The sequence below is a fragment of the Camellia sinensis genome, chromosome 9 (genome assembly GCF_055761805.1).
Source record: "Camellia sinensis isolate YWXY chromosome 9, ASM5576180v1, whole genome shotgun sequence".
Lineage (NCBI taxonomy): Eukaryota > Viridiplantae > Streptophyta > Magnoliopsida > Ericales > Theaceae > Camellia > Camellia sinensis.
In genome coordinates this window covers 62413463-62429506 of record NC_138969.1, presented here as the reverse complement: position 1 = coordinate 62429506, position 16044 = coordinate 62413463, and the positions used below count along the sequence as shown (strand labels likewise).

General features: G+C 33.6%; 1 protein-coding gene and 1 long non-coding RNA gene across 6 annotated transcripts; one reads left to right on the top strand and one right to left on the bottom strand.

The window, feature by feature from the left end:
- Positions 1-1385: 1385 nt before the first annotated feature.
- Positions 1386-6576, top strand: LOC114321361 (uncharacterized). The gene is made up of 3 exons (XR_014339771.1): positions 1386-1787; positions 5226-6073; positions 6390-6576. It is a non-coding gene; the product is annotated as an uncharacterized LOC114321361 (long non-coding RNA).
- On the bottom strand, positions 5645-14076 carry LOC114321359 (homeobox-leucine zipper protein PROTODERMAL FACTOR 2). 5 transcript variants are annotated; one of them, XM_082886880.1, is made up of 14 exons: positions 13669-14074; positions 13346-13488; positions 12964-13179; positions 12163-12421; positions 11931-12048; positions 11366-11554; positions 10116-10550; positions 9906-10007; positions 8775-8975; positions 8087-8261; positions 7666-7937; positions 7127-7222; positions 6630-7013; positions 5645-5930 (listed from the first exon to the last, which is right to left on the bottom strand). In XM_082886880.1, the coding sequence occupies exons 4-13, from the start codon at positions 12378-12380 to the stop codon at positions 6648-6650; spliced, it is 2172 nt and encodes a 723-aa protein (XP_082743006.1). In that variant the 5' UTR covers positions 12381-12421; positions 12964-13179; positions 13346-13488; positions 13669-14074; the 3' UTR covers positions 5645-5930; positions 6630-6647. The 5 variants fall into 5 exon arrangements, with proteins under 5 accessions (XP_082743006.1, XP_082743007.1, XP_082743008.1 ...); XM_082886881.1 differs by having other exon boundaries at positions 13370-13488; XM_082886882.1 differs by having other exon boundaries at positions 12964-13488; positions 13669-14076.
- Positions 14077-16044: the final 1968 nt, after the last annotated feature.

Sequence of the window (16044 nt, the reverse complement as noted above, 5' to 3'; positions counted from 1 at the left end):
AATTAAATATAAAAATTTTATTCATATTACTACTGTCATATTTTAAATAACAAAATTATTCTAAGTATTCATTAGACTAGTTTTATCCGCTAGATTATGTAACTACAAAAACATCTCCATTCAAATTTAAAAAAATTTCTATGTCAATTTTTTTTTTTTTTTTTTTTGGGGTCAAAAAGATCTGAGAACATCTCTACTCAATACTTCAAATCAACTTTGACAAGCTTAACAGTATTCAGTCCAATCGTAAAGAATTCAAAATTGGAAGCAAAAAATAATAGAATAATAAATTTGATATATAGGGTGAAAAGTTTTCTTGTAAGAAATGTCAAATTGATATATGTTAATTTATCACTCAAGTCTTTAAAAAAAATTTGACATATCAAATTTTAAAAATTTGGGTGGAGATGTTTGGATGTCAAGTTACTTGACATATACAAGTACATATCTAAAAGGAAACACTCCACCTATATGCAAAACTTATTATTTTATTGCATTTACTTTAATAGTTTTTTGTTGTAATATTTTTGCAACGCTTTTATTGGCTCTTACTATTAAAATAATAAAAACAAAAGCATTTGACATTTTTTGGTATGTCAAATTTGACATTGCTAACATATGTGAAATTGACAATTCACTTTTAAAAATTTGGTTAGAGCATAATTAGATGTCAAATTTTATTATCAAAATTGTCAACTTAAAATTGACAATTCGAATGGAGGTGAGCTTCTTTCCAAATATTACCAAAGCCTCTTAACTCACCACTCTATGCATAAACTTAACTTAGTAACTTTCAAATTATTAAGGATAAATTACAAATACACTCTTTGAGAATTGATTAAAATACGAATCACTCCTTACAATTCTGGAAATTACATTTCACCCCTTCAACAGTCATCACTATTTTATTACTACTACCATCACTTTATCATTGCCTCAACTACGATACTACTACCACCACCACTACCCCTGCCATCATACTATTAGTGCAATAACTATCATACCACCACCACACCATACCAAATTACAACCACGACCGATGTTTTCGCCACCATCACCACCACAATCACTACTTACCATTCATCACCACTTATACAATTATCAAAACTATCATGATCTAAACAATTTTAAATTAGTTGTTACTAGTTTGACAAATAAATAAAAAATATTATTACATTCCATTGTTTTAATAAGTATAATAAAACATAAGAATGGGGATTGTCATTCTATTTCTACTCATCCAATATGAACACACAAGTAATAGAATAAGAACATACATTTTATTCTATTTAACTTCTATTCTATCCTCACTTTGATTCCATTTAATCCTACTGAATGTGTACATAGGTTTGTTGGGCTTGGATGCAAGTCCATATGACCCATTTATAGAATTTAAGAACCCTAACCACCCAGATACGGCCACTGCAAAAATCTATCATTAAAACCTAACTAACGTACTAATTTTCTATCACCTCATGAACCCTCCATAAAAGCACAATTGGTTACTGCAACCACCCTTTTCCACCATTAAACCCAATATCTCTCACATTGTCTCTCCCATCTACAGAATTAGAAAAGAATAGCAGAAGAAGATGAAAGAAAATCAAGAAAGTAGAAGAAGAAGAAGAAACAAAAGAAAAAGCAGTGACACAATTTTTTTTTTCTTTTTTTGGGGGTCTCTTCTAACTTTCTGATTTTGTGTCTGCCACAAACATTAATGCATTCTGTCTCTGAGTTCTTGTTCTGATTTTCCAGCAATCTGCCCTCCTTCCATTGTGTGAATACAGGTACACTGTTTTCCTTTTTTAATTTTGCTCTGACAAATACATGAGATACTGGTAGACTGTTCTTGGACAAAATTAATGCCTCAATTATTTTTTGAATGACAATTTAGCTACGAAAAGCCCTTACCTTGATGATTTAACTCGTTGCTTTCACACCCATTTCAGTTCATGACAGTCTACGCCTATATATATATATATATATATATATGCATTTAGCATCTCCATCTAATATTCCAGTGATTAGACCTATCTCTAGCCTCTACTAAAACTTGAGTAACAATCTGAGTAAAAATTGCCTTGAAAATTTTGAGTCACCCTTGATTTGAGTAAAAGAATTGAGTAAAATTTTAAGTGGATATGGTTTTGGGGGTTTAAGATTATGTTTTAACCAAACAGAAAATGATTGGATGACTGTCTCTAATTGGACTATTTGAACTAAAAAAAAAATAAAAAAAAAAACCTCGAGGGATTAAATAGATGAAATTGATAGTTCATGTATGAAACAGGAAAAATGACAATAGTTTAGCGGTAAAGATTTGAAAATAGTATTTAAGGTCTCGAGTTTAAGTCACTTCAAGGTCACTGGAGGTTTGGCCCCGTCGTTAACTTCAGGGCTATGAATTTAGTCAAGATAAGTGCAAACTGGCTTGACCATCCAATTATCAAAAAAGATGACAATAGTTTAGAGGAAGAAAGTGAATCTAATCCATTTTGTTTTGGTTAAATATGGTAGAAAACTAATTAACCTTTTACTAATCTTTAACTTAACTTAGAGGCCGAGGGATTGACCAGTGGGTGAAGGTTCTTGTTGGGCATTATGTTTGGGATCAATTACTCATCTCATCACAATGGAACTTCCTTGATAAATAATAATAATAATAATAATAATAATAATAATAATAAATAAAAATAAAACTAATTTAGTTCACCTAATTTCTGATAAATTCTTAGATAAGTTGCTTCATTTATGTCTAGGATGAGAATAAACATGGGGCAAACACATCCACCTTGAAATCGTTCCTTATTTTGTAACTCAGTAAAAGCCTTTTAAAACGTTGATTTATATCATTATAGTCCATAATCTAGTTGATTGATGTTGATCAATTCTATCAAGGATCTCAGATTTAGCTGGATTCTTCTTTTCAGCAAAGGTCAAATGATGATTGGAAAAAACTGAACTAGTGACAGAGTTGAGGAAATCCAAGTGAGCAGCTGAACTGAGATTGCTTTAATTGGTTAGCATTTTAAGCTCATGTGGCCATTTTAATGATCACTTGAAAGTTCACTCTTTTTTTGATTTTTTTTCTGTAGTATGTTGGCTGATATGAAATTAGTTTTGAGTAGTCTAATGTCACCCTTTAAGGTTGTGTTTGTGAAAAGGACTCTTCTGGAGATAGTCCTGGGGTTGCAATAATCTCCCCTACTTCTGGGGCTCTCATCAAATGTTTCTACACATTTATTGGTCTCAACCACTCTGATGTTCAATACATTTACTATACATTGCCAAATATCACCTTGTATGAGTTGTAGTAGTACATATCTTCGCTACAATTACGTTCTCCGTACATATAATATGAGAAGATTCATGTTTTATCTTTCCTTTTCTCTCATTTATTTATCTTGGGTTGGGGAAGGTGGAGAGTTTGTTGGTTAACTCGGTCTCAGTGCATATTGAAGGTTAAGAATTGAAGCATCTGTACTTTAAAAATGTGTGGGGATGGCACCATCAGCGGCACTGGCACCACTAGTTATATTAACAGGCTTACCACTTTTGTTTTGTCCCATCGTCACATTTAAGTCCAATGAAATTTAATTTTTTCAAAAATTATTTTGAGACTCCTAAGTTTTAACAAAGGCTAAGTGGCAGAGTTAATTTTGAATTCAAATTAGAAGGGTTGGAGGTAGAGTTCAGACAAAGAAAGGTCACATATGATCCGAAGCCATATTCACAAAATTGACTCCCAAATATTCTCATTACCCTCCATTTTACACAGTTTGTGACCGTCTTCAAGCATAAGATAGTTTCACCCTCTGCTAGCTCCCTTCTCATTGTACTGACTTCAGCTTAACAATAATACTACAGGCTTCACCACCATCAAAAGAGTGCCCATCCTCTGCCATGTTTGATGTTGGTGAGGCTTGCTCCAACTATCAAATAGCCTCCATTCACTTACGGAGCATCAACACTTCAAAACAGGTGTCATACCAGTATCGTACATGGGGACATGGTAGGGACATAACATGGCACATGACTTGTCTCTTTATTTAATTAATTTGTTTATTGGGGACATACCTGAGTCTGAGTCCGTGCTTGTTAGCTATTCGCTGTACTCAATCAGTTGTCACCGCAACTGGCCTTGTGCTCTTTGAAAACGTGTCTATTGTCTAGTGCTATTTTGCAGCAACTACATACTACTTGAGGAAAATGTGTCTAGTGTCTACTTGAGTGTTGGCTTTTGATTATTAAAAAACAAGTTACTCCAACCATGAAACAACCATTGGTACATATGATATATATTAAATGAGCACAATGATAGAAATTGTGGAGGCCTATAAAACAAGGTGTATAGTTAACAGTTAAGACCACAGATTTGCTGGCTACTAATGCAAACAATATTATTATTATTATTTAATGCTATATATCCTCCCGAGTTCTATAAAATAAAGAAAAAAAAGGACCACAGATATCATCTGAAGTAAACTAATATGGATTATTACATGCCAAAAACATATTTGACAAATAAAGCCCTACACACATCTTAGTGCACAAAGTGAGCAAGGCCAATTCACCAGACTAGGTTGGCACAATTCATCTTGCATCGAGTTCGATTTGAGCTCCAGTTTGACAAGCTAACAACCTAAGAAGCATGGACACGAACACGTGACACGACACGGACACGCCGACACGTTAATTTTCAAAAAATACAGGACACGACACATGGGAGATATGCATGAAATATATAAATTTAAATATGTATTATATGTTATATATATGAATATATCATTCAAATATAATAAAAAATGCAATATAACATTAATTCCTATAAATTTATATAGTTTTTGTTTTATTATTGTATCTAAGTTGTTTTGTTTAAATGTACAATTAGTTTCACATATGTCTAATTGATAGACACGTGTGTTTAAGCTAATGACATGTGTGTCCTTCAAGTGTCCAAAGAGTGTCCGGGTCTTTAAAAAAATTTAAAAGTCCGGATCTTTAAAAAAATTTAAAAAATAAGATACGTTTGAAGAGTGTCGGACATGTGCCCAAAGAGGGTCGGTGTCCGATACGGACACGACACAGATACGTCACCTTCTTGGAAGTGTCCATACTTCTTAGCTAACAACCCTTACACTGGATGTTTGATTCCTAGCACTCTACACAAGTTTATGCAATATTATCTGCTATAACTGAGATTTTTTCTGTTTTTTACTTGGCAGTAACATAGTGCCAAGTTTAGCCGAGAGTTGGTATGTGAAACAAATCAAAATTAAAACCCGACCTTGAACTTGAATGTGGCATAAAGAAGCTAAGGTAATTGAACTCAATCTGCTCGTTTGTGTTGTTTCTACTAATTAGCTTCAAGAATTATCATCACACCATCACACCTATGTATCATCCACTCAAAGCTTAATTCAGCTAAATTTTTATCTTTATTTTTATTTTTATTTTTTCCAGTCAAGCCACATTTGGTATGGAAAAAACAGAAGACCCTTCTTGCATTCTATCTGAAAGTTAATTTGTTTTGTTGTTTAGAATGAGACAACAATCAAGGACTCTTGGGTTCACTTCAGCACAAACTGGTTTAAACCGATAACTAACAGACAACATAAGTTGCATATTTAAAAAGCTAACCGAATTTGAAAAAGAAACCAGCATTGTTCATTAGTCAGAATGCAAAGGTAAATGGAGTTCTAAAGTTATGTGAGAAGGTCTTGGGTTACATTTTATCATTGGCAAAGTCAATACCCGAACCTATTTACTCTTGCAGGGTGCTTAAATGCGTTCTTGTTGCTTCTCTGCTGAAGCAAACACCCTTAGGCAAGGATTGTCAAGGTGCGTTCTTGACTTCTTCCCTTTGTTTTGCAAATCACGGTAAACACATCCTTGTTTTCTCAGTAATCTTCCCTTGATATTCCCTGCAACTAAGAAATTGAAAATGGGAAAAAAGTGAGACCCTCATCAAACTTAGCAATTTAAGAAGATAAAATAGAGTGAATAGATTCATGGAGCAGACACAAATATATATCATTTAAATCCTTAATGTGCTTGTAACTCTATTCACTTAGTTCTCTGTGTTCAATAGCATCCATACATAAAGAGTTTTGTCCCACAAGGATGATGTTCACTTATCAAAAAGGTCGGGGAGATTACTTTTTAACTTATCCTCCCCCATTTTGGTTGAGAAAACAGGTTGAGACTTGCGTTCAAGAACAAAAATTGGTTGGAGAATTCAAACACATTGTACAATAAACTAATGCTCTATAGAAAAAGTCTGTAATTGATATCCAATAGGTTTAATCCAAACTTCACAATCCTAATTGTCCTTCGAAAATTATCAAAAACTAGTTAACAGTACTTACATATATTTGAAAAACTGACAGGTTCTGTTTTGAGTATAACGAGAATGAATGAAAATGTCTTTCACAAACTGCTTAATAATGTTATTTAATGTACCCAAAATGTGGTAGAAACAGTTTGTAAAAGACAATTAATTTTGCTTATGTAAACACTTTTCCCACAACCTCCAGTTCTAAACCCTTAAATTTTTTAAAACCCAGATAGTATTAATGAAAGCCATGACAATTCAGGTTAAACTGAAACAAGTTTGAAGAGTGGCTTACCCTGGCAAGCCATTTTGGTCACGCATTCACTCCGCCTACAGAACTTTTAATCCTTTCAACTGTGCACTTGATAAGATTGTTAACAGTTGCCACAGATCCAAGAGAGAGCTTTGCTGTTGGGACTGAATCAACTAAGATCTGAAATGCAACAGTGAGTAGTGATCCACCTGTTCCAACTTCTGAAATTCCTCCTCCATGATGTGTGGCACCATCAGGAAGTATAGCGAAACCCGAAGGCAAGAGGGCTACGTAATCTGGGTCTCCGCCACTTAAAACCACGTTCATGGCAACAATATCAACTGGAGCATAAATAACATAAGAGCCTGTGGAGTCGGTGCAACTCTCTTGAAGAATCAGCATGTTGCTCTGGCTTGAGTTTGCACTCTTTAAGGTATGTTTTGACATTTTTCGATGTGTTAGTTCAATTGATAACAGCAGTTTCTAAATGAATACAATAAGATTATAGCCAGTTATATATATGTCAAGTATAGGCTTACATTGACACGTAGAAGGGATACGGAGTTGCCAGGATCGCGACCATTAGCAATGTGCGCCATTTCTTGAACTAGGCCACCATTAGAGAGAATATCCCACTGTATTTATAAGATAAAAATGAGAAAAGTACTTAGATATAAAATGGCATTGAGGTCAAGAAATAATTATCTTTGATCTAATAGAACGAAGCTTATTGTTACAACATTACAAATGTGTTTCATTCAAGTAGGTTTAAGATTGAAATTCTGATGCCCTGTTCGCATGACGACAATAAATGAAAGAAAAAGCAAGAGATGTACAATGAAATAGTTTCAAGTACTTGTCCAATCTTTGTCTCATTTCCGATAGTTCAAATGCATTCCAGTGTTTGCATCAGTTGCAGTACATGTCAATATTATAATGACATCACATTCTACTCCATGTTTTTGAGTTATTGATGGAAAGTACCAATAAAAATTGTCCATTTTCTTACTTTTAGCAATGGAAATTGCAGGGATTATCAAGACGAGAATGAATGGCAAAAAATGGTTTGATTTCATACCTCACTTCTAGAGTGCTCATCGCGAAGAAAATCAAAAACTCTCTTTGGAGGAACTGGGATCCAAAACGAGGTTGCAGCACTTAACACGATCCCAGGAGGCCTACCAGGATCATCCATGCTCTTTCTGGTCATAACCCTTACATCATCAGCTCCACTTCCTGATAATGTTGTCCACGTGTGCGCTGTCGAAGCACCAACACCAGTGCAAAAGCTCATAACCATCCTCTCAGCCAGTTTCAGCATACTCTTCCTCCCCTCTGGACTTGTTATAACTGTAACAAAATTGACAACAAAAATACTAGAAATGGGAACATTGTTTCTGTCAACTGAATTTTTTTTTTTTGTTGTCATTTTTATGTCTACAGAATTATTGTAGAGTTGATTAGCATGACATGTGTCAATAGTGAAATGGTTTGATTACCTCCAATATCTCCTGCTGGTATGTTGTTGGCCATTGCACTTGCAAGGCGTTCACACTGTCGATCCAATGTAGCCACCCAACGTTTTGCACCGAACGCAAGACTGGAATTAACCAGTGGTCTGTATATGTTGTGAACAGCTCTATCATCCACTTCAACATGTTCAACCCATATAACCTACCAAATTGTAAATCAATGACAGTATTTAGTGACATAACTACCAATGTTTTAAACAGAGTGGGAAATTAGGTTTATGGGTTCAAGTCACAGGCCAATCACTTTGTGTACTATGTCAAAAGTTAAGTGTGTATCCAATCATTTCCTTTCCAAACACACATTAATGTGTAATAATTGGACGTTGCTTTTTTAAATTATATATATTACCATCACTTGGAGAAGAGTGAAAAAAATTCAATAATAAAATGCAATTAGAACTACCAGAACTAAATTGACACAATAGAAAAACTACAAGAATTACAAATGCATTTCTGCTTTTAAAAATCGTAAGTGAAGCAAAAGCTCTTTATATTAGTTGAACTGGCTATATAGACTACGAAGTTGCAAATTTTTATTTCGACAGTATACTATACTGGAGTAAATTGGAATTGAAAAATCAAAAAAGCAAACCGTATCAACCGATATTTAAAACCATACTAGTATGGTTTTAAAACAATAGAGTTCTTGTCATACCTTAGAGTAACCATTGGGAACTTCTTGAATTAAACAACCAGATGGTCGTCTTCTACATCTTGAAATTGCACTAGTCTGCAAATTGTCCAAGGAAACATCCACCACTGCCCATGTCCCATCTGCATGCTGTTTACAATACCTTACAAAGTAGTTCTCTCTTGTTGGAACCAATGGTGAAGGTACTTGGAACTCAGCTGCCATCTGAAACATAATAATTAATACATTACTAATTACTACATTAATCTCAGCTAATTGAATCAAATATGCTTATAGTTTCTTACAAAATACAAATAGAAAAAGCACAAAATTAAAGTGAGTATTTTCCATGTGGTTCCCATTGTAAAAATTTCTCTCTTTAATTTTTAATTTTTTGTTATTTTAGTTCAATTGATAAACATTTGTTAAAAATTGGACAGAAATTAAAGACAAAATGAATGATTAGAAATCAAATTGACCATTTCAAACTAAATGCTAACCTCTCAATAGAGTGAACTAACTTTTTTGACTATTGATTTCAATCAAACTTCTAAAGAGGCATTATTAATTGAACTAAATTCACATAACATTATGCATGTGTAAAACTGATATAATTAAGAATTATAAGGATGGAATTGACACAAACGGTAAACTAAAAAGACTATTAATCAAGGTTCTAAATCGCGGTATCGGGTAATGTAAAGATATCGATCGCAGAGTATCAGTATCGATCGGTACGTATCGGGAATCGGGTGTCGCGGCGGTGAAATTTTAAAAATCATTTTACAGGTTTTTCAACTTTTTCTTCCCTGTACCGGTCCGAACCAGTGAGTATCGGCCCGTTGCGGCTTGTGTAACAGTTACAGGCCGATACGTACCGGGACTCGGCCGATACTTCTGCGATTTTCAATCTCAGTGATATACCGGCCTGTATCCGTCGCGGCACTCCATTTTTCCGATACGTAGCGTATCGGCCGATATTTAGAACCATGCTATTAATGTAATTTTTCCAAATTTATAGCTAGACCATACACTTCATTGTATGTGAATTTTCCGTTGTACATTTCTGTGTTCAAAGCTTTTCTCAAAACCTGCCTCATGACATGTTGAAATGAAACATTTTAAATAGAAACATTTGAAGAACTTATTGCATACCACTTGAAGAGCTCCATTGTAGTTCCCTGCCACTCCAGTTGATAAGATCTCCAAGGTAATTGCTCTTGAAACAATCCCAGAAAACACACTTGTCCATTGATTCTGCCAACACAATTTCATTCAGCTTAAAAAAGATTGATATTAATCAACTACAGCTACTACTCGAAATCATGATACAAAAAATTATTTAACAAGCTAAGCTAGGTATACCACATCCATAAGAATCTCCACAAGGTTGATATGATTCATAATAACCACTGCAGATTCACGAGAAGCTTCCGACTTTAGCCCCAATGGTTTAGGCCCGATTCCTCGAGGAAAGGTTCTTAAGTAATCTTCTTCACTCAAAACCTCGGTAGAATTAAAGTCAGGGTTTGGTATCCACAAGGGTTCACCAGCCTGAGCCATTCGGATGAGCTCTTCCATTGCTGCAACAGCAAGCTCGATGATCACAGGCTTGTCTGCTTCAGTAGGTCCTGAGACTGACCTTAGAAGATCACCAGCTCCGAATAGGTCTCCGACTAAGCCAGAAGAATGTGCTGAAAAATTACCAACTCCAAGATCAAATGAGCGAGGCGGTCCATGAGGATAGGAGAGCATAGGTTTGCCAACATATTTTGCAGCAATCCCAGATATCCTATCAATCTGTAAACAATGTATACACAGAAACATCTTAATTTCATCCAAGGGTTTTGAATAGTAGTATTAGGAGACGAATCAGTACTAGTTATAGTGTAACAGTATGAGGTAGTGACAACTACAAAACTTTCTGTTGATAGGATCATACAAAATCTTGTACACTAATTCTCAAATAATAAATGAATAAAATCTTAATAACTAATATAAATGTAGCTATAAGTAATTTTACAATTGCTCTGAACAAGGTTTTATATTTTGAAATTGTTGCCTAATATCTGGATACTATCAAGTACATTATTGGTTACACTAACAAAAAAAAAAAAAAAATATGGATACTTATAGATGTCAGCAAAAATCTAAAGGGCATGTGCTGCGATCACAAAAAGAAAAAAAAGAAAGAATAGTGTTGTTTGTATGTTCAAGTGCATTAAAAAGCTAAAATATTCAACTCAGTTAGCTTAGCACAGTCCCATAGTACAAAATGTATCACAAAAATTTAAATTTTCAATTAAATTCAAGAAAATACACATGAATATAAAACTACACGAGTAATGCTTAAACCTGTGGGCTCTTTGTTTTTTCATTGAATTTTTGGAGACAATGTGTTAAACAATGGGTGCAAAACATTTTAACAAATACTTTATAACAAAGCATAATATTAATTTTTTTTTTTATAAAATTTTTGAAAGGTTGATTGACATCACAATCTAATATTCCACCCCTTCTATGAGGACTCGTGAATTTCTAAAATCTCAGTCGTGTAAAAGAGCTTTATAGTAACTGAAAATTATTTTATATGTGCGTAATATCTCAGCAATCACCTCTTCTCGTAGACGAGCATTCTCGATCCTCAAATGCTGCTCGTCAAAGGACATTTCGCCAATGGCAGCAGGGCCTCCACAGTTGGGACAAGTAGCATTGCTAAGGGCTTCTTTGTACCTAATGTTATCTCCACGAAGCTTTTCATTCTCAGCTCTCAGTTGTGAGTTCTCATGGCGCTCATGTTGGGCCTGTCATAATTAAAGCACAATCATTTCCATCAATTAAGCTTGGTAGAGCATAGATGGCTGCACAGTGCTACTGAAAATAAACTTAGTATACACATCAAAGTAGAGAGTTTTGGTAGGTTTAAGATGGGAAATAAATTGAAGCTTATATATCTCACTTGTTATGCTTCCGTTTTCTTTGTTTCCATTTTCTGTATTTTTGAAAACAATAATAATGAAAGATTGGAAAACACAAGTGTTTGATGTTTCCCACTTGGATTGGTATTGGAATTTTTTTTTCGAAAACAGCTTTTCCAAAACAATGTGTACTTTTTGAAAGATTAAAAAAAACAAAAAAATACATTGTATAAAGTGCACTATATATGTGTAAAAGAGTTACCTTCATCTGTGTGCGTTTGTTTTGGAACCAAAATTTAATTTGCAAGGGTTCCAACCCTAATCGACGGCCTAGATCCTTCCTTTGCTTATCATCTGGATGAGGACACTCCTTGAAGAATCTATTACAAAATTCAAAAACCAATTAAAATCAAATCCTCCATCAAGAAATAGAAAAGCTCTCTTTCCCTCTCTCTGAGACACCATAACACGCTCAAAACACAAGGAGTTCTTACGATTCCATTTCCTGGATTTGATGCTGTGTGTGCCGATGGTAGCGCTTCTTTTTGGGCCGTTGATTGGGATCTTGATCATCACCAGAGGGGGCTTCCATGATATCAGTGCCTGATTTGCTCTCAAACTCTTCATCTCTGATCATATCTAACTCAGTTTCGGGCATTTTGTGAGTCATATCAAGTAAATGATGACTATCAAACATGTTTGGCTGAAACATCTTCACAGATCTTTAAGGTTCCCAAGCCAAGGTTTTTCAATCTATCAACAAAATGAAAGTTAAAGGCACTTGCAAAGTTAGATCACTGTCTGAACATACAAAGTAATTGATTCAACAAATGCAGTAAACCCTAGGTGACAATATGCACATATAGAAGTAGATAATTTTTTAGCCGAAGTTCTAAAACATAAGAATGCTAATCATATATATATTAGTAATATTAGGATTATCACATTTGTGTAAGAAAAATTGTTATTCCCCTCTTTCTATATATCCAAAAATAAACTTTTAGCGGTTTTATCGAAAAAGATTTTACTTTTAACTTATGGTCTTACAGAAGTCAAAGTTTTTTTTAGTCAATTAAAAAATTAGAAAGAAAAAATACAATATATATATGTATATATAAAAAGATGGAATCAAAAGGACATGCACTAATTAAATAACCACAGTAGTCTTCAAACAGTCCATGGAAATAAATTAAAAAAAAAAAAACAAGAACAAGAACATAGAGAGAGAGAGAGCAAAGATGAGAAACCAAGGATCTAAAATTCAATAAAGATAGTCTTGAATCTAGAGTCCTAACCTGACTGAAAATTAGCTCTGACGACAACCCAAATCCACTGGCTTCTTTCTCTTCCTTTTCAACGTCGGTGATGTACACATCTCAGTCACACACAAACAAACGCTAGATGTTCATCTCTTACCAACAAAACAAACCCTAGAAACTTCTCTCTCTCTCTCTCTTGGAGGTGTCTAGGGGTGGTTTTGGAGGACTCTTTAATAGATTCTCTGGCAGTGTCTGAGCAAGATAATGAGAGGGTTACATGTTTTTACATATACCAAAGTTGGCCTTTTCTTTTGGGGCTTTGAAATGAAACAAAGTCTTTTTTTTTAAAAAAAAAAAAAAAAAAATTATCCAATCTGTCTTTACGTGCCCGAAAGACCAATTTGAGAAAAAAAATTACCAAAAGCAAAAAGAGTTGACGCACAGAGTGTGAACTGGCCTTTGACACTACCAATTTCAAATCAGTTGTTTTTTTGTAACCCCCACGCAGATCTCGGCTGACTACAACCCCACCTCTCTCTCTCTCTCTCTCTCTCTCTCTCTCTGCAAAAAAGCATAACGGAAATCAATTAAAATTAAAAGTTTGTACCACATATGAAGAGGAAGCTGATATAGTTGTACATATTATAATTTAACACAAGTGAGGATAAGAATTAATGATGGTTTTTTTAATAGAAAAACTATTCAACAACATGAAGAGCTTGTATATGTATAGTGACTTACTTGGGTTTGGATCTTTGTGAGAAGTAAGAGTAACCCTTTTCAAGTTATAGGGTAAAACCACCGAGAGAAAGGAGATCTGGTTTTCAAGCTGGTGGGTCAACTGAAAACCGCTTTTTGGATGATGACGAGCGGTTTTGGTGGGTGGAGGAGTGATTTACAGGCGGTTTTGATTGAGACCTTTCTTGTGAGAAGAATTTAAGAAGAATACTTGGGATGGGTATGAGAGAGAGAGGAAACGGACGAGAAAAAAGAGGAGATATCAAAAGAGAGAGAGAGAGAGAGAGAGAGAGAGAGAGAGAGCTTTGAAGAGGGTGAGAAAGGGAAGAAGGAAAGGGAACAGGTGGAGAAGATGTGGCAGCGTGGAGTTATTGCAGAGCGTATAGAGAGGATGCAATTGCATTTAAGGAGGGTAGAGGTGTAATGAAGAGAGAGAGAGAGAGAGAGAGAGAGAGTTGTGTTGTGATGTTTAAATTCCTTCTATAGGAGTATGGTGAAACGACTTATGGCTTCTTAACTGCTCAACTTTCACTGATTCATTTTTCTCCAAAACTTCGTCATTTCATGTCCTCTCCAGCTGGTATTTCTTGCCGATCAATTTATGTGTGTTTAGATTTTTTTCATATGCTTATATATCAAATATTCAAGATTTAAACACTGCGTACAATTTGTTTATTCTTTTATTATATTTTTTTATAATTAAGTATCTGAATCAGTTTATACCTAACTTGACTAATCCGGAATCTTAAAATTAAGACAAATCTCTAATAATATCTGGATGCATTAAAACTCGAGATCATGAAGTAGAAAATAAAAAAAAACTTGAGAACTTGAATTTTATCAAATATTCAAGGTTTAAACACTAGGTCAAATTGCTTTGTAGTAACACAAACTACCATTAGAGCCATTATGTATAAGAAACATATATAATAATTTTATTAGACCATTATAGAAAATAATGAAAAATATGTTTAGGGAATCTAATAATTTGAAAATTATTTAAATTTTTTCTTCACCTCAGGTTAAATAAATAATATATTTGATGAAGTGAAAAAATTGTGTTCTAGTATCACTACAAAAAATTAAGGTTTTGGGGATCAAAATTTAGGGACAAAGTTATTTTTTAGAGACCAAATATTTTTGTTGTGAAAAATGTCATTATATTTCTAGCAACAAAAATTGGACATTAGTGATGAATTATTATCTAGTTGGGATTAATTTTTTTGTCTCAAAAAATAAACCATTTTGAGACTAAATTATTTTGTCCCAAAAAGTCCATTTATTAGTGACATTTTTAAAATTTTGTCGTTAAAATTCTTGTTTTTAACTTTTTGAGACGACTTTTTAACGACTATTCTCACAATGATAGAAATTGGTCCCTAAATATCTTTTGTAACAAAATTTTCAATTTTAAAGATCAAAGTATGAGTCTCTAAAACTCTTATATATTGTAGTGTATAGAGATGATTCAATGATGCATTGTCAATTCTAATGAATTCAACTTATCTTTTAAAGAAGCCTTGCAAGAGTTGTAAAATATTTGAACAATGCTAGATATATTATTGATTTTTTTCACCTTAATAAAAACATATGCCTTCATTATCTCCTTAATTAGTTTTTTCACACAAGGAACTAGTTACACGAATTCACATACAAAAAAGATGATATATCATATAGCCTTTTTCAATATTTTTTAGGTATTGTTAAGAAGATGAAAACAAGCACATTCAAAATAAATAAATAAGTTCATTAGTGACAAAGTGATTCTTAAATCAATAAATAAAATTTAAATAACCCTTTTGCCCTAATCAAGTCTGGTGTACGATTTTTTTCTTCTTCTCAATTTTACTTCTGTCAAGAACTATATCCTTAGTTAAATTAAATAATTAATAGTTTTACATTAATTTCTATTACAAAAGTTCGCTTGGATAATTCAAAGAATGATGCTACGTTGGATATGTTGTGCCTAAGATACATTTAGCGCATGGAAGATGTTACTTGAGCAAAGGCATACAATCATTGTTGGAATTCATGGTTTTAACACACACATATATAACGAAATCCATGACCATGCCTTAACAAAATGATGAGAAGTATATATACAAACTCAACAGCCATTTAATTTATCGTCTTATCTTACTATTTGATTTATCAATTTAGTTGTCACTTCTGCATTAAAGATATATATAAACAGCGAGACTCTTACACTAATATTGTGTTGGACAAATAAGACAATAAACATATTATATTACAAAAGGGTTGAGTTTCTTTCATGTTTGCAATCTTAATTTAAGAGAACACTTAGGTTTGGTAGATTCATTTTAAGATCATTTCGGTGATCTTCATTGTTCAATTTTAAAAACTCATTAAGTAGAATAT

Bases quoted from the DNA above. Each gene is read 5' to 3' on its own strand.
- LOC114321359 (XM_082886882.1), bottom strand. From the start codon at position 12,380: ATGTTTCAGCCAAACATGTTTGATAGTCATCATTTACTTGATATGACT. The intron at 12,049-12,162 runs GTAAGAACTCCT...ATTTTGTAATAG, and splicing joins CAAATCCAGGAAATGGAATC to ATTCTTCAAGGAGTGTCCTC. The intron at 7,938-8,086 runs GTAATCAAACCA...ATTTTGTTACAG, and splicing joins ACCAGCAGGAGATATTGGAG to TTATAACAAGTCCAGAGGGG.